The following is a 26251-nucleotide window of genomic DNA, read 5'->3' on the forward strand; positions in this document are numbered from 1 at the left end:
ATGAATCGAACATTAATGCTCTGGTGCACGGCAAAGTCCTTTTTACTTTTTCCTTGCCTAGCTCCGGGGATTTTCGTGCTACAGGTGCCATTCCAACGCTATTTAGTGTTTTTCAGTATGGAGATCGCATTCCAATACAAAAAACTTGGTGTTGCCGTTTGATATTTTCGAAATTTTCCCACTGTAACCGTAACTGTTAGAGTGGCACTGTTGTTTTCCATATCATTCTTGAGCGCATACCTCAAAATACCTTATGCCGAAATTTCATTCAGTTTCTGTGAATGGTATGATAGTTAGGGGCCCATATGTCGGGATAGTTTTTTTATAATCACCCCGTATATTTTTAAACAAGACTTGAAAAAACATCGTTGTGGAGAGATTTATATCGTGATGTCGAATATCGTAATAGCGAGGTTTCATTGTGTATTATCATATTTATGAAACTAAACATTTTTTTTTCCCTAACACAAATTTGCCATGTTTTTTTTAAGAACCAAAGAATCTCAATTTTTCAATCCGCTGTGATTTGCAGCAAAACGATTTGCACAATTTGACAATTTTTCAGTGATTCAAGGTATTAGCTCGGGATTACACTATAAAACTTTAAGAAAAGTCCTTTTATAAAGCTTGAAAAATGCTACCAATAAGATCATCGGTTGCTTCTTCTAGAATGTAACCAATAATCTTATTGGTGGCATTTTTCAAGTTTTATAAAAGTACTTTTATCAAACTTTTATAGTGTAATCCCGGCCTAATTGAGAATTTTTGCTTACCTTTTGCATCGTTTTTTCGAAACGGGTGGCGATTTCCTGCATTTGGGATCCTGAATTCCCATATTTTTTTTTTCCCCGAGAGAGAATACACAATCAGCAGTCATAATTATAATTTTAATTTATACAAGACAGGGTCTTCAACCTTTAAGAGAGTGCGGGCCACTTCGTTGATTTGCAGACCACTTAATCAAGTGGTCTGAAACAGCGCCGATGGTTACTTAAGTGATCTGTAAATGTACCGCGCTTGTATTCTGTCCATTTGTGTGCTCTAACTGTGCCGCCGTTCACTCAAGTGAGTACGCCGCGAGCCACTCAACTGATTTGGGAATGTCTCGCTGGTCACTTCAGCGATCTGGAACTGTGCCGTGGATCATTTGCGTGATGTGAAAACGTGTCACGGGCCATATATTTTAATGGTTTAGAACAATGCCGCAGAGTGGTCTGGAACTGCACCACGATGTACAGTACTTAAAAAAGTTCAATCTTGGTTTTGATTAACCAGTTAAAAGACCGTCGTGAAACAGATTATTTTTACCCTACTGTTGACAGGTTCTAGGTTCTCCAGATCGCTACACTACTACCAAACCACACATGCAACTCGTCCATACTCCTCTGCGGAACTTCTAACGAATTGGTACTGGTTAGAATGTGCGTATCCGTGTTGTGAACCTAACGTGAAGCTTGTTTCTGTGTAATGCTTGTTATAGTGCTGCTATCTGCTACTTATTTTTCGAACTATGAGTGAAGTGTCATGATTGAATATTTACCATTGTATGCCTGTGGCGAGACTTTTCAACGGATCCAGATCGATACAGTGAGATGAGGCTTGAGGTTGGTGCACGTAGCACTGAGCCCTGTAGGTCAATGGATGCACTCACTATGAGTTGAGAAAAACTTTAAAAAATGATTGCAGATGGCAGCACTATACATAACAAGCATTACGCAGAAATAAACTTCACGGAAGGTTCACTATACGTACACACACATTCCAACATGTACCAATTCGTTAGAAGTTCCGCGGAAGAGTATAACAGAGGTGCATGTCTGGTTTAGTAGGTCAACGGCTGTAGCTATGGCTAAAAACCACACGACGGACATTAAGATGTATTTTATTATATTTTATGGCGTTTTTGATACCTAACGATGGAGAGAGGGATTTTTCAACAAGTTTGACGATCCTACACGCTGATTATTAAAGTGACCAATATACGGGACATTCACTCACTTCACTTCTGAAATATAGATGGAATCACCGAAAAATCAGGCACAACATTATGTACGCTTTCAGACTGTTAGGTACACACACTTACACTTCCGGCACAACTCACTAGGTAATAAATTGCCCGTATCGATGGACCAGAGTTCTGCTCGGTTCGAAAGGAAGAAAAAAAAGCAGTTTTTATATTAAAAAAAAGTCAGGAATTTCTGTACAAATATGGGTCGTACGAAGGTGCAGAAGAAAATAAAAATAGCATTGCTAGGCTGTCCATATTTGCTCGAGAAAAATATGGGAAATTTGGCTTCAAAATACTGGGCATTGCCAAATATCACCAAAAAATGATGCCAAAAGTATGTAAAGTTGCCAACTCAAGCTAGAATCGCAGAAAAGCTCCCAATCGAAGGAAATGAAGTTCCATTTCCAAATTGCAACGAATTAAAGAAATAATATGACGAATATGAGAAATAAATATTCGTATTTGCAGTCGAAACTATTGTAATGTAATTTCTAAGTTTGGAAGATAATTTCAATCGTTGATTTGAAGAATAAAAGTCAAGTTGGCTTCGTTGAAAATACGTGATAACAGTCCTGTCTTAACGCATGGGTCAGGGCCGTCTCTATTAGAATAGAGACAGCCCTGATTGGGTCCACCCGGGCACGGCGTTAAGACGGGAACCCAAGAGGAGAGGGCCTCACAAAGATGAGAAGTGGTTGAAATTTTCGAGAATTTTCCAGAACATCAAAAACATCACTTTTCCCGGGGGCCCATGACGCTCATAAGACGGCCTTGCGTGAAAACCCCCGGAACATTTTTTAAAAACAAAATCGAGACAACCAGAAAAAACCAAGACTTCCCTCAAAATATGGGACGTATGGTCACGTTAATCATCATCCCTCACGCTCAAGATCGTGACGTCATCTCCTGTAGTTTCTTGGGATTCGCTGTACGTTTTGATGTTTCTCCCTGATCTTTTTTACTTGAGCTTTGTTTACATTTGCTTTAAAATCGATAAATTGGGCTTTCATGCGATGTGATGACAGCTCCTATTGGGATAAAGGTCTTTGGTTTAGTGAAGTATTAGGCGCCCAATTTCGGTCTCTTTATGTGAATCGAACCCTCGTTTCTCTCCGGCGAAGGCTTTTGAATAGCTTTCTATTGTTAAATACATATAAGATTTAATATATAATATCAAAGATGGGCAACCGTCTAACGAGTAGATCGCCCTCGCCATGTGGCGAAATAATCGAGAGTCCCGAACGCGATTTCGTGAATGATTTGCCCGAAGAGCTTCTCATCAACATATTCTCTTATTACGTCGCATCCGAGGGACACAGTGAATTGTTGACGAATGTCGCCCCAGTGTGTCGCAAGTGGAGGGACGCCGCCTATGCCCCTAGCCTGTGGACAACTGTTTGCGACCACTCGCTGAATTGGAAGCAGCTCCTCGTCCTCTCCGAGAAAGGGGTCCTGGTAGGGGCCAAGAACCTGTACCTAGGTTCCCTGAAGCGCATGTGCAATGTCATGAGGAATGTGATCGCCCGTTGCCCAAACCTCAGAGCTCTGGACTTGACCGGTCTGGAGATATCCAGGGATCTGTTCGTTTGTATTGGGGAGAGCTGCCCTAAACTCGAGTCGCTGACTCTGACCTACAACAAGGTCAAGGGCTATCTGTACTGGGATTCCGGGATCGTGGACATTCTGGAACCTGCTTTCTGCAGCTTCGGTCGCAATCTCAAAGTCCTGTCGCTAAACTACAGCGCTCCTCACCCGGATGACATATTGCTGAGAATCGCGGAGACCTGTCACGTCTTGGAGGATTTCCAGTTCACGGATGTACCATTAGATGACACGAGCGATTGTACCTTCCAGTTCCCTGTTGCTGCTTTCCATGAGGGCTGCCCTCGTATTCAGCAGCTGTCGCTGTGGGGTTGTCTCCTAGTTGCTTCTGGTTGCGAGAAGACGGAAGGGTTTCGACACCTCAAGTCGTTCAGCGCTAATAATTGCGAGCTTCAACAACCCAACTTACATATGGTACTGAAAAACGCCACACAGTTGAAAGAGTTGTCCTTGCTGATGGTCTACCCGGTGACATGTGAGGACCTGCTGAGAATCGTGTCCGAGGGATTGGAGAAGCTCCAGCTGGAATATGTATGCATCGATTTGACATCTATCGTGACCAGATGGAAAAAGACATTGATAGATTTGGATCTCCATCACTTTGCTTTGGATATCAGCAATGCTCTTCAAGCACTGGTCCAGGATAACCCAGAACCGCCAACAAAGACTATATGCGTGTCCCATTCCTGCATCTCTTTCTTGGCCTTGAAGAGCCTCGCTCAGAATTGCCATAAGCTTAATGATTTCTGTATCGATTGTTGCTATTCTATGGATAACATTGAGTATAATATATGTTCGTTGGAGGAATTGCATACCTTCGTGCAAGATCAAGATCCAAATTGATTCTCGTATTCACCTGTGTTGTATAGATATAAGAGCTTCGTATAACTTTGAAAATGCAAAGCTGGAGCCATTTTCAGCGTAAATTCTATTTGTCAATTGTCGAACAAAAGAACTTTTTTGTGGTGCTTATAATTACAGTGTGAAACGATTTAGATCTGAAGTGTTATTTTCAGTTGACGAGTGGTACGGGGGAAATTTTTCTGATGTACTGATTGTGATCCTTACCCCTATGGCTTTTAAAGATATGAATACAGAGATCGATTTGCATTAATTTTATTTATGCATTTATGCATGTCTTTCATTTTTGCATAGAGTATTATTCCCCATACGGATGCCATGGATTTAGACAAACTGTTTAAAAAGGACATTTACTTCATGTTGGCATTATCCGTAAACTTGTGAATGTGTGTTGTTTATTGTTACAGATGGTATGCATTGAAGCTCAAGGATGAGCTGAGTTATTCGCTATTACCAAATACTGTGTGTGTGACTTGTTCAGTATTATTTATGAGAAATCTATATGTAACTAATCTTATTGTGTGATTTGTGATCAATATCCAGCCACGAGTTTTCGTTGTTTTAAATAAAACAAGAGCTTTATTACCTATATATATATATATATATATGAAGATGTATCTACTGTATATGCTTGTTGTCTTGTTAGAATGCAGAGATGTTTTTATTGTGAAAATTTTTTCAAAAAATTATTGTCCCTTATGTGTATAAAAGTTGTATGTAATTTTCAATGAAAATCCTCAAATATTCCATTCATTAATTAGAGCTTTGTTGATTGAAATTGTGACGTTTTATAGTGTTTAAGCATATATTATACTAATACCTTCGAAAAGTTCAGAGACTTATTATGAAAAAATTTATACAGATATTATACATAATGGATACAGATTATGGGTACCTGTTTATTTGATGTTTCCTTCCAAGTAACTACCCTGTACAATCATGCATCTGTACAAAGATGTAAATGCAGATTGCACGCTTTTTTTCCGTCACATTCTCGTGTCTTCGTTCCTGCATTTCTTCTGAACCTGAAAATCATTGCTCCTTAAGCAAATTTTTTATCTAAGGGAAAAAAAAGGAAAGTCACAATGGGGGCAAGATCAGGGGAAATACGCTGGTTTTGAAAGTATCGGAATGGGATGTTTTTACAGGTAATCTGACACCAGGAGGGAACCTGTAGGGCGACCCCCCTTTATCATAATGAAGCACCCATGACTTGGCCTTCCAAGGATCTGGTCGCTTACATCTCACCAAATCATGCAGAGGTTTAAGGACTCCCAGGTCCCTCTTGGTGTCATATTACCTGTCAAAAAGTCACATTCCTTTACTTCCATAGTCAGTTTATTTTCCCCGTGTTACTTTTTCCTTAGATGAAGAATTTACTTGAGGAGCAACGATTCTCAGGTTCAGAAGAATTGCAGGGACCAAGACACTGGAGGATATGACAAAAAGAAGCTGGCCATATTATTGAAGTGCCCCACAGAGAGGTTAGCTCCCCAACCCTTTGATAAAATCTTTTGTTGTCTGCAGCCTGCCCAGGCATTTATGGTGCTACAGGTACCGTTCCATTGGTGGTTTTTCATTGTGCGACCACTCAGCAATGCATTAAAGTGTGTCTTGCCACCACAAGGGTGGAGACTGACAGTGCTCTGGGCCTGTTATAATTTCTTTTTTTTTATGCCATAAATTCATTATTGAAGGGCCCATGGAAGTTCTCAGCCCAGGGGTCCTGCTCCAGGATATGAGGGGGAGGGCGTGGTTGTCACTTGGATTTTTTTTCGAAATTTTGTTACTGTATCCATGAGAGCTAGGAATTTATTTTTCTCTTAGTTCTCAGGTATGTGCTTTTTGAAACACCTATATCTCACATTTCATACGCATTCGTTGATTTTTGCAGCTGCTCGTATGTCTGCAAATTTATTTTATGACCACCACTACCCTGTATGTAACTTGATTGCAGTATGAACATTGCAAATTTTCACTTTTAACAACTTATAAAAATCATTTCTGTATGTTTTTGTGCCTGTATATTGGTGAACAATTCTATATTCCATTATCTACAAATTCGTAAAATGTTTTGACCTGCAATTTTCTATGAAAGGTTTCCATGTTTAGAATAATCTCGAATATATATTGGGTAGAAAAAGCATATTTCGATTATTATTTGTGAATGAGCAATGAAATTGTCCAAAAAAAAAACTTTCCTTCTCTCACTTTAAACATTCGATCTAGCTTTGTCAACCATATCTCACTCAAAAATTTCAGAAATAATTCACATCTATACCCGTGGCTTTCTTTGTCCGCAGGTTGAGTTTTCAAGTTCCAAACAGAGGAATAATGGAAAGAGTAATTCTATCCAAGAAGTGTGGAGAATCTTCAACACATTTCAAGCAACAAACAAGAAACAGTGAAATGCAGAATTTTCGAAACATGCAAGAGTAATGTCGTTACATTTTTCGAAGTAAAAAGCGATTTCTAAAAATGAATTGTGATAACCCAATACAAATAGTAGTCGACTTGAGTGGGATTTTGCCATTATATGTCATGTAAGAGAGGTTTTTCCTAATTGAATTTAGTATTGTGCCAATCATGGGAATAATAAATGTTGAGTTATCGAGATTACACTGTATCAATTTAAAATATCAAGTGTTGGTCTAAATCTTCCCCTTAGCATGTTATTTTGTTCTTCATCAGGCATTCTCTGTAGAATATGTCAGACAGGGAATGTTCAAGTCAGCGGGAAACAAAAGGAACATTTGCTCTCATGGTTTGATTATCTAACACATCCAATGATTCTATGTCGCCTCTAGATTGTATTTCATTCGCTATGCCTTTTTCTGAACTTCTGCTACCCTCCTTGCCTGTTTCGGCTTCCAACGCCTTTTTAAATCAGCCACAAAGAGAGTAGCATCATAACCCTAATTATAACCATATAATCAAACTTGAAATTTGATCACTTTTGTTGTTTGTTGTATGAAAAGATTTCAAACTTTTTCGACCCATGATTGCACGCTTATAAAAAAAACAAGACATGATGAGAGCAAGCCTTTCACCATTCTTACTTAAAACAGCATTGAATGCATACGTTCATCTGTTTGTCTTGTATATGCTACTAGATAGGCTTATACTTCGGATCGCATCATGCTGAAATGTATGGTTTCAAGTTTTGTTATTCACTAGTGCTGCTTAAGTCTGATATTGCTGTGTTTCGGTATCTGTTGCAGAATATATATTCTCAAGAGTGTGACTGGTTATATATATGCAGTATGTATAATGTTTCTGGTGAGATGAGCTGTTCATTGATTCAAATAGATAGTATATATTCTGGTGGACTTCATTGTCGCTTGCTTCTATTCTATAATATTAGATGTATGAAAGTCAAAATAAGGAATATATTCACGTATTTCAATTGAAATCATGAAAAGTATTCAAAACCAATGTTCTCTAACTACTGGATTCAATCATTTATGCATGTGAATTCTTTCTAGAACAAAAAAAAAATGTATTTCGTGCAATGTATAAATGTGATAGTTGGTCGATCTGTGCTCAAAATTATGGTGAATAAAATTATTGTATTTGTGCTTAAATGTATGGATTCCAATAGTTTTGAATGTCATTTCTTGTGCTTTTGTTTGTGCATATATCATCATCAGACTGACATTGTTATGATCAATGTGTTTCTCAACCGCCGGGCCCTGGTATCATTCAAACCGGGCCACGAGTGGTTCAGCGTTTCATTTTTACCCATTTATTTCACATTAGTCGTAGGTATGTGACCGGGACTTCCACTTAAAAAACAAAATTATGCGATTCCAAACGTTGAGAACCACTGATGTATTTGATTCGTTTGAGTTGTGATGCTTCAACTGAACCAATCCATCTGTATATGTATCTGTATATGTACAGGGTGGGCGGAAATCATAGGCAGAGATAGACATGAAAGGCTGGGGTGGGGGGGGTGTGGCATTTTAGTGGCGAACTGTTTATCCTGGAGGTTATCCTATTCCAATTGGAAAAAGTTTCCAAATAATGTGTAATACTCAGATATTCATGTTTCAAAGGGGTTGCATAGTTAGTTATTAAAATAAAAAATTAACTTTTTATACAGTCTCCGTGTGCCCCAAAACCCAGTTTTGTTGCCCCATATCTCCTGATCTAAAAAAATTCCATGTTTCTAAGTGCAATATTCACTTAGATATTCTGATTCAAAAAACGGAGAGAATTTGGGGGAAAAACAGCGTTAAATGCGGGTAAAACGGTTTTTCCACAGTTAGAGATGTTCTTTGTTTAACAGAGCATTAGCTCTGTTCTGTTTTGGTCACCCACATGCTTTTGCACACTGTTTTGCTCACTCACTCACATACTTGCACATGCTTTAGGTCATTCACTTACCTGTTCCCTCGTTCTGTAGGTCACTCGTTTGGTCATTCACAGGCTTGCTCACGCTCTCAGTCACTCAAGTGCTTGCAAACTCACTAGTCTAGTCCTGGGCAGAGGCAGATTTATTGGGGGCTTATAAAAATTTTGCCACCCTTCTCCCATTCTAATAACTTTCTTGGCCAGCCATTCCTCAAATTTGCCGCCCCTCTCTGAACTTTCCGCCGTGGGCTATAGCTCACTAAGCACCTCCGTAAATATGCCACTAGTCGGGCCACCAACTCATAGTGAGGTAGCTATAATTGCAAGAATGCGCACACAGATTTACAAGCTCTCAGCTATGTAATTTACAGTGACAATTCGATACGTTGCTCTCTGTGGCGAGACTATTTAACCGGAAGCAGAGCCTTGTCCCATTCTACTAATTCTCTTCTTCGTCAAATTTAAAGGCCCCCTTCGAACTTGCAGCCCTAGGCTATAGCCCGCTGAGGCCCCCCTCCCCCGTATATACGCTTCTGCTTGTTAGACATTATCAGAATAAAATTCTTCACAAGAGAAAAAGTTCGAAAATTGAGTGAAACTTATAAATATTTTATTCCTCTAAGAAATTATATGAAATGAAAATACAGATATAACCTGGATTATAAAACTTCATTATCATCCGATAGATAAAATATAAAACAACACCAAGTTATTCCCAATATATATGTACGTAAATACATAATGCAATATGCAGAACCACGCGATCAATCTTTCTGCATGGCCAGAAATTCCTCCAGCTGGTCAGGATGGTACTTCAATGGTCTTCCCTGTCCAAAACACTTGCAGTAGATGCATTCAGGTGGACATTTGGGCAGTGCCGAGGCCATAGGATTCGGTTCGTATCGGATATCGAAGCCAACATCTGGGCAGATGTTTCGCTGTCCATACTGGTAGTTTGGTTTGGCCATTACTAATTCCCAACCATCTTTGGTGATGGGCCTTCGAATTTCAGTGGCGTAATCCATGTTTCGATCGTAAACCTTGGTCGTTAATGGTGGCGTTACGTCATTGTGAACGGTCCAAACCGAGCCGGGAATATGAACTGGAAAGAACGAAAAAAAAAAGACTTTCATAAAACTTTGAGAGACTCCTAAAATTAAATTGCAGTAAAACCTGTATAAATTGACAACCTATGGTGGAAAATTTTTCTGGTCAACTCAACTTACGAAGATTAATTACTTCCATGAAAACGATCCATGTTAAGCAGCTGGTCAACAAAAAAGAGCCTTCTCAACAATATCATGGATTCCCCGAAGGGGGGGGGGGGGTAGTGTTCCGACGCCGCTCTATCGAGCCAAAAGTAACAAACTCACAATTCACATACTCCCTTGGAAATCATTTTACCAGATCTGATTACTAGGCAGTAGTCAGGAGGGTCTATGTGTTTAGACCATAGTTTCCCAACCATTTTTGTCCCCCCCCCCTTCTCCAGAAATGTTTTCCTCCCATCGCCCCCAACGCAATCTAACCCATGGAATTCTATGTTATACCCGTGACTCCCAACGACCACGTTGGGAATGACTGGTTTAGACGGTTGGGATCATAACACTAAAATATAAAATTCCAGGCGCTAGAGACGTAATATTTTTTGCTTTTTTTTCCCATCTCTTGGGAATTGTTGGAAAAACGTCGTTGCAAATTTGGCATACATTGCCAGCTGGTGTACTGTGTCCTAGACCATTTTTGGTATCGTCGCCGATTCCTTTTAAACAACCATTAAAAATAAAAAGCAATGTCATGATAATTAAAATTGTCATCTTATTTTCTACTTACTCGGAGGGACCGTTTCATCCACAGGACAGTCCCTAAGGCGTCGACTTGGTTCCCGATGCTTGCTTGGTGAGCGTGCACGGCGACCCCCCTGTCGAAGGATCTCTTCGTTCTTCAAGGTAACTTGCATGGCCCTCGCACCAAGGCCTTTTTCTGCCGAATCCGCCATCGTCTTCAATGTATAAGAAATTTACGAAAGATCTCTAATGAACAGCAGAAACTATGCGCAAGCCGATCTTTCTTCCACGAGAGCCAGGAACCGAATGACCAGTGTTCGTGATACCCGAGGCTGATACTGCCCTAAAACATCGAGAACATTCCAAACGTTTCGGTCTTTTATATGTGTTGCATGAAATCAAAACTATAATTCGTCTACGTAAAGCAATGTTGTGTCTAGACTTTTTCATCACGTCACAGGCGCCGACGTGAAGAAAACATTGTGGTGGCTGAAAAATTGACATTCGTCCCGTATATACGGGACTCAAACCGGTGCAAAGGAGGCGGAATGGTGCGTTCCATTTTATATTCATGAATTTTCGGGGGCGGCTCAACCTCCCCCCCCCCCTCACAAAATTTATTGTGGGGGAGGGCTCAGCTCTCAGCACCCACGCATTACGTAGGGTCAGAGGAGTAATCAGTACGTCATAACCTGTACTGTAGTGATTACACCTCTGACACTAAGTAATAAAGTAATAATGACTACGTCACAGCTTGCACTGTAGGCCGAGATTGTTTCATGAAACCCGTTTCAGTCCACCTCAATTCGCAATGCTTCGTTTTTTCGCCATATACGTTTTTTTGAGATTTCTGTAGTAGTTGGCAATTTTGCTTACATACATTTGGAGTTATTCATATGGCGGTGTCCCGTATTTTCCGCAATTCGAATCCCGATTTCCCGTATTTTTCTCGAAGAAACGTATGGTCAACATATACAATTGTCATTTTCTTGCATTTGGGTGTAGAAAGCAAGTACCTAAGATTACCCCCCCCCCCCCGACTAATGGCATGACCTAACCAGGGCCGCCTCAGTGATTTTGGAGGACCATAGATTTTTTTATGGGGCCTCTCTGGGACATCAATCAAAACACGCGTACGTTAATAAGCCGTACTCTGGTTGAAAACTTATGCGAGTCGACCTCCGCGTTGAAAAGTCTTGGCACAGTGAGCAACAGGCCTACAACGATACAATTATTCAATCGTTACATTCCACTGGTAGTTAGAAAAAATGACGGCACTACACATAACATACAGAAAATAGACTTCTCACGTTAGGTTCACAACACATACATGCGCAGCTTCTAGCATGGCCCAAGTCTTCTTGAACCACCTGCTAAAATCACTTCATTGAGACACAGCGGCGGGCAATAATCTGGTTAGCAGGGGGTTGGAAACCTGTGATCTCTCTATCCCAACAAAACCGCATGTTGTCAACGTTCCTTAGAGGAATATCAAACGAATCAGTGCATGCCGAAAAGTGTCATATTTATTCCCAACCCCCTTCCTTCCGTTTGCACGAATTTTCGAGATGTGCCACCATTTATCCTCGATTGATCTTCGTGTGGAGAGGTGTTTCCCTACCTTCAAATATAGAAATTGGCTCCCCTTCGCCTAGAAAATAACGGGGAACCAATTGCAGCAGACACCACTGTGCAGGATCAAACCTGGACTTCAGCGATTTTAAGCCACAGCGGTACCCGCAGAAAAGCATATACGAAACTTGAGATGCGGTTGAACGCAACACAAACACCAAAAATTAATGGTGATTAGCAAGGCCTGGATGATGTTCTAAAAAATCTTGAAAAATGACAAAAAATTGGGGGGAAAATGTCACCAAAATAATAAACCAAACTTCTCGGGGGGGGGGGGAACGGTTATGTTCGAAAGTCGAAAGGAAAAGTTTTGTGACAGCATATGAAAAAAATTTCCCCCCTAAACTTTAGATTTCATTCAAAATAAATTTCTAATAAACGAGTTATAATTCCTGAATCGGTTAGGAACTCCGGCGTTATGCATCCCCCCAAGGGTGGGCCTGACAGGGCTCTGGCCAACACCATCTATAGCAGGCCTCAGCGCGAAACTCGTTGTAAACCGTGTATGTGAACAAGGACGCTGAGTGCGAAGGATAAAGCTTTGTTGAAGTTGTTTTACGTGAACCTGTGGTAGCCATGTGGAATACATACTGCTGCAACAAACGATTTGGAGGCATTCTGTTCGTTATTTGCGTACCTTTTCTTTGACTTGTGTACGTCAGCGTCACCTATTTTTTCGAATTATTTTTTTCCCAGTCTTGAAAAAATTCCCGTAACCTAGTGATGCTAACCCTGCGAACCGTTTTTTTTTATTTCGTTGCTTTTTTTCGGTTTTTATGAATATTTAAAGTTTCTACGGACTTTTTTCTCACCCTGTATAATTTTTTTTCGATCCTTTCCATTGTCAAAAATTTTTAAAGTGAAAAAATATCCTGAGAATGAAAAACAAAAATGTCCCAACAGCGGGAAAAAGCAGAAAAATGCAAATGCCATCGACATCCGGGCACTGGTGGAATACGATTAGGTAAAAATGTTTCTAAGGGAAAACCTTAAATTCGATCCGCCGCTCGGTAAAAATCCGATTGACTTGAGCAAATTTCGAGATATAATTTATATCAGTTAGACCAGCGTTTCCCTAACTTTTGGAGTTCGCGGCACTCTTCCTTGAATACACACAAAGTAGTTTACTACAACAAAAATCGCCGAGTAAAAACATATTAATGATTAATCGAACTTTATCGATATCAAACTTGTGCTCAGAGCCCAGATACTTGAAATCAAGCCTTATATACAGATGGCAACGAAACACGTAAATTATCTTCAGAGTCTCGCATTCTATTTCTTGGCGGATGGCAGCACTACACGTGACAAGCATTACACAGAAGCAAACTTCGTTAGATTCGCAGCAACACATACACGCACATTCCGGCATGTAACAATTCGTTAGAAATTACGTAGAAGAATGTGCTTTAGTCCATATCTTGCTTTGTATTTTATTGTCGCCTAGCTGAGAAATCTTGTGCTCACGAAATTTTTGACAAGGAGGAAAAGGGTCAAAAATGGCTAAAAATCTGACGTAATACTTGAATGACCCCATTTTTTTCAGTATATCCAATGATTATAGGTGAAATGGACTTCAGTGACGTCACGCGCGGATTCTTTCTGCTATAGATGGTGTTGGCTGAACGGAGCCGTACATGGACAGCCAGACTTCACTCGGGCCAAAGCTCACATTGCTAACACTGCCATCAGAGTTATCTGACTTATCCTATGAGTTTCTCATGTGTAATTCGACTTTATAGAACCAATTTTTATCTGGTGCCGGGGGTACACCGGTCGGAAAACAATCGAGCACAATCATTTTGTTTACGATACTCAATTTATGATCGCGCTTTTCATATGGTGACTCGGAATCCCTAAGAAAACAATGGCATTTATATAAATCGGTGATTCCATAAATTTTCGCGGGACCTTAAGATTAGAATTTTTATTACATCCGGGCCCTTCAAAGTGCTGTGACGCACATTGAAAAAACTCGTAGTCACTTCTTTCGGTTTAAATTCATCCCTAAAACATCTCTCCGCATCCTTAAGGCCGATCTGGCATTAGTCTGGGTCAGGGTGCGAACATAATGCATGCTGGTTTCTGATTCTGCGAATTCGCGCCATAACAGATGGCATGGATAAAAACTTGAATTTCAGGTTTTTTAACCAATCCTTAATGGCGCGGACTTGCAGAATCGGAAACCATCGTGCACTATGTTCGCACCCTTAGACAAGACAGCTTTACACAAGCTTAGTCAATGTTTGTTGATTTGTATGGCGCAACACACCGATTAGCCATACAAATCAACGCGAACAAGGACTAAGCTTGTGCGCCCAGCCTCGCTTGAAAATATCTTTTCAAGTGCGTGATGCCCCAATAGGTACGAAGAATCAGATTTCAGCAGAGTCCGATAAAAAAAAAAAATCTGTAAAAGCATTTTGATTTTGGCATCAAGCTACGCAAAGCAATATCGTAAGTGAAAATGGGGATCTCTGAATACAGCGTCATAGTCAACTGATTTATGTTCATGATTAGACCATTTCCACTGTACTTAGATCATGCGATCTGTTCGATAAAATAAAAAAAAAAAAATACAATTAATTCTACGTTCAAAAATGGATTTATTCAACACTAAAAGACCACATAAATTAAAATATTTTTCCTGTAAACTGAACGAGAAATAAAATCCACCTCGAGCTCGTGATACCTCCATAAAAAAACAAATGCAATCAACGATCATCACCAAGAGCACGCGTTGAAGATTTCGTTGCATTTTCCGTCCGAAGCTCCATCTATCAGCGCGTGCGTGAATTCGTCTTCGGTATGAGATCTAGAAAAGATAAAAACATATTTTTAATCACTTTACGATCACGGACGTAACGCCAGGGAAATAAATTCGAACACAAGTTTTGTGTTCTTCCCTCTCTTCACCATCGCAAAAGGTTTATAGTAACACTAACATGTGTGAAGTTGCTTTTTCTTCCTCTTTTTCTATACCGCTGTTAGTGATTTTTTCTGCATATACAGGGTGATTCGAAACTCAGCGTAAAAACCTTTAGGGGAGGTAGAAAACAAAAACAATCACATAGGAATGTATGATCGGAAACCCGAACCTGATTAGCTGGAGGATAAACGAAGATGCAGAAATGACAAGCCAATAATGGGTGGAAAATCCGCCCTCAAGCGTGCATAACTGTGGATGGCAAGAACTTTGAGCACTTGTGAAACTAGACGTGTACACGCGTACTGTCCTCGTGTAAAGTATCGCTAAATAAAGTGTTTTTCCACCTATTATTTCAGTGATCAGTTTGGCGTTTCTGATCATACATTCCTGCGTGATTGTTTCTACCTCCCCTAAAAGTTTGTACGTTGAGTTTTGAATCAACCTGTATAATGTATATTATATGCATGTAAGAGCGAAAGAAGACTCGTAGGGTGAAACTAAAAAACGTATATCTACCTTATCTGTCATACGTTTTCCTTACATATATTCTTCCTTTCCCTTCTAAGTGCAGTTAGGTTAGCACGAGGTTACCAGATTTATCGCCGATTCATCAAATACAGAATCCAAATTTGTTAAAAGCTTTCGTGGTAAGGGGGGGGGGGATTAATTCAGCATTAAATACTCTTCAGAGGAAAAAATATCAGCCAAAAATTATTTTCATTTCATCTATAATGTACGTATATCAAGAGGTTCTTAACGTGTGGGGCACGACCCAAACTTGGTTCACAGAGGTTGAAATGGGTCAAGCATACTCACCAACAAATCGTTTCAAATCTACGAGTTTCACTAATTCCGAAAATCAAGCATTTTCTAATAAGGGAATATTTAATAAATAGTTTTAAGTTCAAAATAATCCCTGGGTCTGAGCGTGTTAATTTTGAATCAGGGCTATAAAACATCAGCACCAGAGCTACCCGCCCCCCTCCGTGGGAGGACTGAGGGACGTGCATTTTCTTAGATTGCACCTCCTGCTATACAGTTATTAAAACTAGAGTTGAATTCCCCCCCCCACCCAAAAAAAAAAACTGAACCGTATGTAATCCCAGAGCCGTAACTAGAAACCAAAACTGACTTTGCCATCCGGGAGACAAGAACGATTTTTTTTTCTCCCAACAAAATTACTTTGGTTACATACGAGTATATATAGTATTTTAAGTTTCAAAACCAACTGGGGTCGATCGCGCACGAGCAAAATCGTCAGTCACTCGCACGAAAGTGATCAGTTGGATATTGCAATCGAACAATTTTACGGTGACCCACGGACGGAGAGCAAGATAAGGTGTACAAGATAACTAGATATTGACTCGACCGGAGCATTTATATTCCGGTGCCAAACCCCGTATTTTTGTGTTGAAAAATTAGATGAAGGAAAAGGGGGATTTCGGTGGTGGTGGCGCCCCCCCCCCTTCTGATCCAGTGCCCAGGGCACTAGACCAGATTGATTTAGCGAGTGATCTAGCTAGAAATTACATAGCAGGTTGATTTTGGGCCCGATAAAATTTCTCGTTTCCAGGCCTTAGATCATTTTTGTCGCACCACACGTTCATTTTCTGCACACGAGGGCTAATTAGGCCGGAACCCACAATTTATTGCAGATTCTGAACGGCACTTTTATTCTTTTATTTTCACCGAGTAGTTTGTGCGCCTACCCCTCGGTGTAGGACTCCATGCGATAGCAATCTTTTCTGTGGTCATGTCGCCGTTTCTGTTCTATTTATGCGTCAGGAAAGTTTGACAAAAACGAACCGGGTATCGATACTTCTAAACATCCTTTGGCACTTTAGGTGAGCACCTTATTGAGTTGGACTTGAGGGGCTTAGAGCCGGGTGACAACAATGAAACTGCCTGACATAAAAACATACAATTCCGAACAATTTCGACCTACTAAACCACACATACGAGGCACATGTGTGTACGTGTTCGTTCACATACCGTGAAGTTCGTTTGTTTAATACTTGGTATGTGAAGTGTGTTGCCATCGATTTCTCTATGAGTGAAGCGTATTGATTGAATACTTTTACCGTTTTGCAAGCCTGTTACTCTGTGGAGAGACTTTTTAAAGGGGAAACCGGCTCACATTTGCGCCTCGAAGATAAGGAACCGCAGAAAACCAACTTCAACCGACAAACACTAACGACGATGAGAGTAGATCGCTATGACCATTCGACCACCACATCGGCAATGGTTCTGACCTGCTGAACGAGATTACCAGCATGAAAGTTATATTGGATCTCTTTTTCGAGATATTACCGTTAACGGTCAAAAAATTGCTTTACGAGCGTTATTGTATTGTGAAAAGTTCTAAAGACAATGCGCGACAACGTTTCCAGGGAGAATGGTCAACCTCGACGCGGGGCGACTACTGTTGGACAACTGAGACGCTCCTCGTGTCCAGTATAAGCGCAATGCAAAACAAAGTACTTGTCATACGCCGGTAAATGAACTATTGTACTGCGACACGTTTGCGTTCATATATATGCAGATTTTTATGTATATTAACCCTTTAAGACCCCGATACCACAAATGTGTGGGTTGCTTTTTCTGACCTTACGCAATCAGCCAGGGCCTAATTCCCTAAGTTACGAGTCAAGAAATAGTGAATATGAACTTTAAAGGCTTTCATTAAAGGGGGTAGCAATAAAGTTGAACTTTCAGGGGTTTTATAAGATGGCTTCCAGGAGAACGTGTGGTTTATTACATAAAATGCAGCAGTAAATTTCTGGAAAAAATTGTATGTGAAGATGAATGTACCCTGCACCATCTTGGCTGAAAAATTTGAACGAAGTGAATTGCTATTTCACAAAAATATACATAAAAAAAAATTGAAAATTTGAAAAAATAAAGATTTACTGACATTTATCATTTTGATGCATTTTTTGAGTACGAAAAAAAGCAAAAACATTTTGAAAATTCCAAAAAATTAATCATCGATTCTGAAAGGGCTAATGTTGTGCCTCTATATGAAGGGTGTGAACGCTCTTATCGTTGTCCAATGGCTATTTCCTGAACAGTTGGTTTTAGAGAAATTTCGATTACGAAAAATGTTTCAAACGATGTCGCCCATCTTAAATGCCGTTCAAATCAAAGTAAAAATAAAGTTGCAAAATCTAAATTTTTATGTGGTCCCTCCCCCCTCTCGTCCTCTAGCTTCCAGTCAGAAAGTTGTTGCCGTCACAACACTACTGAGCCCAACAGAAAAATTCCAATATTCGCAAGATATATTTTTATTCAAAAATCGGAATAACAGCGCAAACTAACGGACACAACGCTTCCTTACCCCATTTAAGCTGTTCTTTCCAGTTTCCGAATTCAAATATGTCTGCAAATATTGCACTTAAAAACATGGGGTTTTTTGCTCACGAGACACAGCAACAACTTGCTAATTGGAAGTTAGAGGACGGGGAGCGTATAAAAATTTAAATTTTACAATTTTGTTTTCTTGGCTTGAATGGCATTCAGACGATGGGCGGACATCATTTGAAACTTTTTGTCTGAAAGTTGTCTCTAAAACCAACGGTTCAGGAAATAACCATTGGACAACGATAAAAGTGGACACCCTGAGTACACAAGTTCATTAAATGCGCAATTTCAGGAAACCGTAGCCGATCCAGCTTTCTTTATGGTCTAAATTAGTATTTTTCACACCGAATTACATAAGAAATTACCTTTTGTTTCGGAAGCAGAAACATAGTTCGAAATTTCCATCGAGAACTGAAATTTAAATTTTAGGTCTTTCGCTCATCGTAATGTTTCAAACAGCTTTTGACGAAATTTCCTTTTAAACGCATGAAGTTGATTTACGCTTTTAAGTCTAAATATTAAATGACGTTAATGGTTGGTTACCTCATGTTTTTGAGCAGCATCCTGACCCAAGGGAAATTCGATCCAGTCACGTGACCCGCCTTGCAAACGTACTTGCGGACGCAAACTGAATTCAGACCCGCTGTTAAAGACTCGGTCCTCTGCGACAGAAGTTGCAGCGCTTGGCGCGTCAGCTTGGTGAAGGATTTTATTAGAGAAACGCTTCCGGACACGACGTTATTCGCCGCCGCCAGCAAAGACCCAGCGAACTCGGTCTTGCGAAAGATGTTCTGGAAGAACGTCGAGGTCAGTCTCTCGACCAGGGTCGTCGCTTCCGACCCTCCGAACGATCTGCCGACGTTCGAGAAATCCGGAGATTCGTCGTCCAGAGAAGGTAGCCCCAGGCTCTTTACGGTCGAAGGCACGGCCATGGATAAAGCGACGTATGCTACGTACGACAGCGCTCCTGCGGTCAGAATCGGTGACAGTGCCGGAGCGGTTTCCGCGACTGATTTCGCCAAGTCGGTCGTTGCTGCGTCTATGGTCTTGACGGCTGAAGTCAATGAGAACGAGTCCTCCAATTCGTGGTGCCTGCCAGCTTTTGGCGACATCGTGGACAAGATCACGTCGGCTAGATTTTCCCCGACATCCGGGTTCATCACAGCGGCCAACGTTGTAGATACGGCGAGTGTCATCGCGAGGAAAAACATCGAAAATGTTGAGAGATTCATGTTCATGAATAATTAATAATCGCGACTAACACTCAGAATACACAGCCCGGACGAAAATGAGGATTTACAACGCTGTCGACTCGATGCTCTCAAAAACCATACTGGTGCGATTCAAACTGGTTGTTACCCGCTGATTGAATTTGGCTTCTTTCCCTCGGGTGCCCTCACGGTTTCGAAAAACCGCGTTCAATCCGGTTATTGTCCCTTTTTTCAGAAATATGGTCATCCCATAAGGCGCACACAGTTCCATTTCTTGAGTTCTCGTGACCGTGGACTCGATTGATCACTTCAACCCAACAATCTCATCATCACACGAGTCCATTCGAAAGTATGCACAATTCTTTTTACAAAAAAATTCCTAATAATCTGTATAATTGGAAAACATTAAATTCAGACAAATTCAAGTATCACGACTCGTCGTCCAATCGGGATCCCCGGATGAGTCACGTGCGTCGAGCACCCGAAAACTGAACTTCTCTTCTCGTTAAAATATGCAAATTTTTGTCAGTTCATCAAAGAATAACCGATCCTACATTAACAGCAGGTAGCAGCTTCATTACTCTCAAGAGATCGCACTAGAATAACGTTGCAGGATAGGCGTGGGCAAGCATGAATGTAACGTCGGGATAATTTTAATGTGTCAATTTTCTGTTTTTAAGTAGTATTTTACATTCTTAATCTTAGGTCCAGGATGAAGGCGGGTACTTTCGTGATCTTGTGGACGGTGATGTCCTATAGCCTGGCTTTCGCAGCGGCTCAAGCTCAACAAGAGAAATCTGTCGAAAAGAAGGAAGACAACAAGAAAGTCAGGCAGATGGAATACTTGTCCCTTTTGAACACTCTCCTCGCGCAAACCAACCTGCTGAGTTCGTTCGACGGCGTCCTACTCGCCGCCTCGACAGTCATCACTTCTGCTCTGGTGCGGGTGAAACCCCTGCTGATGGCCAGCTCCCTGTCCTACATGATGTACGTCGGAGCGGCGATGATGTTCCCGGGTCCCCTGGCCCGGATGGGACTTCCCACCCTGAAGGCCCCGGATCCGAAGATGATGGCGCGGTCTTTCGAGGGCTCCACTGCCAGGATGTTCGACGGACTTCTCGCGGAGACCCTGACCAAAGGTATGAGGATGAGCCCGATCATGTCCATAGTCACGAACGTCACCGTCACTGTTGTGTCCGACACTATGTCCAGGTTGAGGATGCTTAGCAGGATGATGATGCAGCATCTGTCTCTCATCCAAGGTAATATGGTGTGGTTCGGAAGGCTTCTCAGCAACGAGTGCGTCATGAGGTTCATGTGCAGGGTCGGGCAGGTCACGTACGCCAATTTCCCGACGGCCGCTTCCATTCTACGAACAGTCGCGTAAGTATACAGATTTTACAATGCTCTTATTTGTTACCATTGAGCCTAATTTTGCGAATATTTTTGTATCTTATTAAGTTCATCCTTGTGTATTAAATTTCCAATGTTTTCGGTACCGTGACAACAAGAGCCGGTAGGTTTTAATATACAGAACGGTCAGAGCACGACTAGGCTTTGTCGCGTATGCGATATGAGCTAATTGCCCCACAGGGCGTGGTCGTGTTGGAGAAAATTCTGAGTTGCACTAATTTTTTCTCGTATATCATGGATCTAAATTGCCCCTAGCTATGTCGCACGTTTTTGTAACTATATAAATGCACATGCGACGAAGAGGATCAGATCATACAATGAGTTCGAGAGTACCTAGAGGACCCTTAGAAAGTATACGCATTCAAATAAGATTCAAAGTATCATACTAGTATAAATATATACGCAAAAGCACACATGCAAAAAAACGAAAGTAAAAATAAAACAAATCGGTGTGGGTGTCCCTGGAGCCAGTCATGTACGTTCGGATACAATTTCAAATACCGTGCGAGGTCAGACATAAATAATACAAGGAGTTCGGGGACCGCTTTGACAATATGCATTCGAATAAGATGTAGTTTACAGTAGGAGTTCCAAACACCTACTGAAGGCCTCAGCGCAAAAGCTCATGACGTCAAATAGTCGGTTTTCTCGAGAGCGGGCAGTAAAACCGGCAAACTCCAATTTCTGTTGGTCATAAACCGAGAATTTGTCTTCAATTAAGATTGTTTGGTCCCAAGCTCATGTTAGTGATAAATCGTTAATTACGTAACTATGATCCGAGATGATGAATACGAATGGTAATATTGGTTTCTGTTGATACCTGTGAAGAAAGCCGACATTACAAGACTAAATTATGAATAGAGCCCGGCAGTTTAGGCTAAATGCCTGTTTTCGAACTTTTTTGCAGGAACTCCTTTTTGAATTTTCCGTCCATAAATGCCCATTTTTAACATTGAAGTTATTTTGTGAATTTCAAGTCCTGCAGAACTTGGATATTTTGAGCATGGAGAACTTCTTAAAATCTCCAAATCCGTATTATGAAAGCTCCCTACCCCACTTAAACGCGAATAGGTGCAAGTGCCAGAGATGGGCAACTTGGTGTTGCCCAGCATTTTCATTGCTTTGGCCGGATGGTGTCAAACATGAATGTCTTCGACGAACGCAGCTATTTAGGAGAGAAGCTGAGAAATATTAGGAGTTTGTTTTCCCAAGGCGTCGCGTGTCTCGCTCGTGCATTGGACTGCATTGTACACGTATAGCTGACCGATCACTATCCAAGAGATCATCGGTTGAAGTCCAGATTCGTGCAAGACTTGAAGGGTCGTATTGTATGGGCCAACATTTTATTTTTTGCACTATAACCATAGCAAGTTATTTTATGTATTTAGTATTCTATACTGAATTGATCGGACTATCTCGGGTGTGTGACAGGTGCGTCCGTTCAGGACCCTGCCCTTGCAGGTTATACGTTCGCATGTGATACTATCAACAGGAAAGTTTAAATTAAATGGTAGCAGTGTTTAACCTATAAAAATGGTAATGAATCTTTCAGATTATGCAACAAATGAATTAATTACTCACAATTCGTAGCAGCCTAACGCTTTGATACCTCGACGGGCTCAGCGTCTAGTAATTCTGGCCGTGGAGTCTCCCTAATCCTAAAGGAACCACTACTTTTTTTTCGGACACTTGAGAAACATCTAGGATTTTAGTTGGTTTTCCACTAATTACTCTGTAGTGCCTATTTTTCAATTTGTCTGACTAACTTCCCGGCTCTAGTTATGAATGTTTTTATTATCGTAAATTAAATTTTATTGCAAAATGTGTGAACGTATGTACGGGTATAACTAGTCTAATGAAGAGAAGGGTTATATCTTATCAGTTCCTAACTTTATTTGCACCATAGGTGCTCAATGACATCAATATTCATTCAATTTTGGCAATGGAAAGGGTTAAAATTTTTTCAAATGTCTTCAAAAAAACACACTGCCCCAGTGAAAAAAATGCAAAAAATGTCCATCCTGGCACTGGTTAAAACATACTTCGTTATATCCGATCTCGTTCTAAGCTGTCTCTACTAGTATTTCTAGGCTTCGTGTGTTTCATAAGTCATATGTTGGTAGGCCGTGGATTCAACTTGTGATTTTCATCACGGCTCGCCAACGTACTATTCGTATTAACCACTTCACGTACAAGCTTTTTGCAAGAAGTTTGGATTATCTCTATCTGACGAATCTGATAAACTTGGTAACGTTGTCTTAACCTAATCACTCGTTAGAAAAAGGAAAATTGTAGATAAGGCAAGTAATAGTCCACTTTTCACCCCAAGTGTTCAGATCGATTGTGGGACAAAGATCGAAAGAAGGTTTTCAAAATGGGATGACAGGAAAATAGATCGCACATTTATACTTAATAAGAATGATCAAAGTTAGGAACCTCGGATACGTCATGTTACGAGGGGTTCTATAGTTAAGTTATTTTAATACGGACACCCTGTGCGCAAAAACCCAATTAAAAAAAATTTTCCCGTCTCCTGGTGCCAACAAAAAAATTCCCGCGTTTCGAAGTGCAATATTCGCAGAGATATTTGAATTCGAAAATAAAAGTTGATGGAACAAAAAATACCAACGCTTTCCAACTTTTCCTCCGTCTCTGAGAATATTGTACTTGGAAACGCGGGAATTTTTTGTTTGCATCGGGAGACAGGAAAACTTTCTAATTGGGTTTTGCGTACAGGGTGTCCGTATTGAAATAGGTCAACTTTTAATAACTACGGAACTCCCAACATGAATGACGTGCGAAGTTAGGAACTTCAGATACATTTTCATTCCGCAAGAATGATTATCTGTCACTGTTTTCAGAACGGTATAGGAAGAAAACAATATCTATTGTGGGACACCATGTACATGAAGTAGAATGCATTGTGCGAAAAATCATTTAACAGGAATATAAAGGAGGGAAAGACAACTTCCGTAGATAGGGTTACCATGTAGCTCTTTGCTATAAAGAAACTAATTTATTCCACTGGTGTTTGGACATAACATTACGTCCGTGATCGCAGAGGTCAATACTAGTTAATATTGAACCAGAAGAATACAATTTATACTCCATATACTTGATTGTAGTAGCTGTTATTTCTGTCTTCTAGGGACGCCTATCCTAGTATGGACGATTACGCAGTCGCCGTGGCCAGAGGAATTTCCTCCACGAATTGCACCACGATCTACCCGGAATGCTCGTCATAAAATAAGATGGAATATTTTAAGTTTTTAATAAATTTTTATGATTTTGTAGTTTTGAAATAGTCTTCTTTACAGGACGTCTAACTTGCTACGATGCATACTCGAAATTTTATTGATTGTATAATTTTGCTATCTACATAAATTAATTGCATAATTTAAGTATTTCTAAACTGCAATCGCGATGAATTTCTGATCAGTTGAATAGTTTCCCTTGATTCAATTTTCAGAGCCGTTGGTACCAAAGGTGGCGTGCAAATTTGATTTAGAATTTAATCTTTATCGGGTGCGGGTGTCAGTTAATCGACACCATGCAGTGAAAGTCCGTTATAATGAAAGTTAAATCGGAGAAAATTGTTACACCGGACTTATCGTTACAAGCGAATGTTTTAGCTGTAGAAATATCTAGTCTGTCTAGATTGATAAATTTACTTTTGTTTTGAACTACTTTTGCAGAAATACTCGTAACCTTACTGTAGATGCGTAGTCAACATTGTATAAGTAGCTAAAAAATCTTGCCGAAACGGCTGCATTCCATGAAGTGCAACTAGAGTATTCGTTGCACTACGAAAATGTCCGGTAACCCCTTTTTTGACCGCTCCTCAAATTCATTACCAAATTGCAAAAGTTTTTATAACTGGGGTTAAGTAACATTTGAGAAGTTTCAAAAATTGGTTAATTTTGCATAACTTTATAATTAATGGGAATTTACAATTATTAAACCTTATCAATCACTATTTTAATTTATACATTATTGGGAACCGTGTCTCTATTTGACCAAAAATTTAAGAAAATATTTTCTATTTTTAATTCTGGTCGGAAGGGGAATTCCGAATCGGAAAATTTCATTTTAAAAATACAAAAATTAAATTTCTTTGTAAACAATTTTAAAAATACTGTGGCAGCACTTGCATTGTGTGAACCTCTTTAATTTTGAAAAATGTTAATTTCATGCGGAAATCTTTGCAATTAATTTTTAACTTTGAGCAAATGCAACGTCAAATTCTTTAGGCAGAGGAAGTGACATGTTTACCCTGTGTCCAGTGCAGTCGATGCATATGGGGGGGGGGGCGGCGGGCGCCGCCTCGCAAAGCTGATCTGGTTGAAGTTTCTAGAGTAAGCATGAAAATTTGTAGGCAGGCAATTTTTTTAGCCAGTTGGAGCCTCAAAAAAAAAGATTGGGCCGTTGTTTTCAAGACGACCCCTGCCTGTGACCAGTTTGGGAAAATTACAAGGTCGGACGAAGGTTTTTCGAGGGAAGTGCCAAAACTAAAGGTCCTGCCCAACACACCTACAGGTAAAACTAGTTTCCACTAGTTAAGATAGATAATGCATGCATTATCTATGTTCTTGTGTCTGGGGAAAATAGGGTGAAGAGACAATGTCACTTTCTCACAATGCATTATATACAATTCTTAAAGGAAAACGAGCAGAATTCCCGTGTCATGTGCCTATTTTCATTGACAAAAATTATTCGCTTGAGTTAAAGACGTGATGTTAATTACTCGTAATGCGAGATTTTCGTTATAACTGATTTTTAATTGAATATTTATTGAAAGGAAGCAAGAGTTCATGTTGAAGTTAACTTAATAAAAATTGTCAGTAGCCACTGCTTTGGTACTAACTGGTATTCTAATAATTGTCAACTCATTAATTTGAGCTTGAGTCGTTGATTGAGCATTCACATATCGTGTAAACTTATTTAATCGAGCAGATTTTTGTTTTAATGAACTGCTCAGTAGATTATGGTAGATGTTATTGCCAAAGCCCGAAATCTGCCAGATCATGAGGTGGCAGATCTCTGGCCGAAAAGGCGCGATTAAAGTTCATCGCCATTTGGCGCATTTTTCGGG

The 26251-nt window shown here is 40.3% G+C and overlaps 4 protein-coding genes across 4 annotated transcripts; 2 read left to right on the forward strand and 2 right to left on the reverse strand.

Moving 5' to 3' along the window:
• Positions 1–3187: 3187 nt before the first annotated feature.
• LOC149077558 (F-box/LRR-repeat protein 6-like) lies at positions 3188–4453 on the forward strand. The gene has a single exon (XM_089242374.1). It carries the CDS (start codon positions 3188–3190, stop codon positions 4451–4453), a length of 1266 nt encoding a protein of 421 aa, XP_089098500.1.
• Positions 4454–9513: 5060 nt separating this feature from the next.
• On the reverse strand, positions 9514–10826 carry LOC149077559 (uncharacterized). The gene is made up of 2 exons (XM_089242375.1): positions 10661–10826; positions 9514–9929 (listed from the first exon to the last, which is right to left on the reverse strand). The coding sequence occupies exons 1-2, from the start codon at positions 10824–10826 to the stop codon at positions 9592–9594; spliced, it is 504 nt and encodes a 167-aa protein (XP_089098501.1). The 3' UTR covers positions 9514–9591.
• Positions 10827–14839: 4013 nt separating this feature from the next.
• On the reverse strand, positions 14840–20081 carry LOC149077560 (uncharacterized). Its single transcript, XM_089245117.1, has 2 exons — positions 19079–20081; positions 14840–15061 (listed from the first exon to the last, which is right to left on the reverse strand). Exons 1-2 carry the CDS (start codon positions 19771–19773, stop codon positions 14971–14973), a joined length of 786 nt encoding a protein of 261 aa, XP_089101243.1. The 5' UTR covers positions 19774–20081; the 3' UTR covers positions 14840–14970.
• A 238-nt stretch (positions 20082–20319) lies between these two features.
• LOC149077561 (uncharacterized) lies at positions 20320–24452 on the forward strand. Its single transcript, XM_089245118.1, has 2 exons — positions 20320–21129; positions 24308–24452. The coding sequence occupies exons 1-2, from the start codon at positions 20459–20461 to the stop codon at positions 24402–24404; spliced, it is 768 nt and encodes a 255-aa protein (XP_089101244.1). The 5' UTR covers positions 20320–20458; the 3' UTR covers positions 24405–24452.
• The last annotated feature ends 1799 nt before the right edge of the window (positions 24453–26251 follow it).

This window comes from Pholcus phalangioides, unplaced genomic scaffold, assembly GCF_987345545.1.
Source record: "Pholcus phalangioides strain wild (caught in Gottingen) unplaced genomic scaffold, Ppha-v1.0 ptg000015l_1, whole genome shotgun sequence".
Classification (NCBI taxonomy): domain Eukaryota; kingdom Metazoa; phylum Arthropoda; class Arachnida; order Araneae; family Pholcidae; genus Pholcus; species Pholcus phalangioides.

Coding starts and splice junctions, on each gene's coding strand:
- LOC149077558 (XM_089242374.1), top strand. CDS start 3,188: ATGGGCAACCGTCTAACGAGTAGATCGCCCTCGCCATGTGGCGAAATA.
- LOC149077559 (XM_089242375.1), bottom strand. CDS start 10,826: ATGGCGGATTCGGCAGAAAAAGGCCTTGGTGCGAGGGCCATGCAAGTT. Junction 9,930..10,660: donor GGATGAAACGGTCCCTCCGA/GTAAGTAGAAAA, acceptor CGTTCTTTCCAG/TTCATATTCCCGGCTCGGTT.
- LOC149077560 (XM_089245117.1), bottom strand. CDS start 19,773: ATGAACATGAATCTCTCAACATTTTCGATGTTTTTCCTCGCGATGACA. Junction 15,062..19,078: donor ATGCTGCTCAAAAACATGAG/GTAACCAACCAT, acceptor TATCTTTTCTAG/ATCTCATACCGAAGACGAAT.
- LOC149077561 (XM_089245118.1), top strand. CDS start 20,459: ATGAAGGCGGGTACTTTCGTGATCTTGTGGACGGTGATGTCCTATAGC. Junction 21,130..24,307: donor TCCATTCTACGAACAGTCGC/GTAAGTATACAG, acceptor TCTGTCTTCTAG/GGACGCCTATCCTAGTATGG.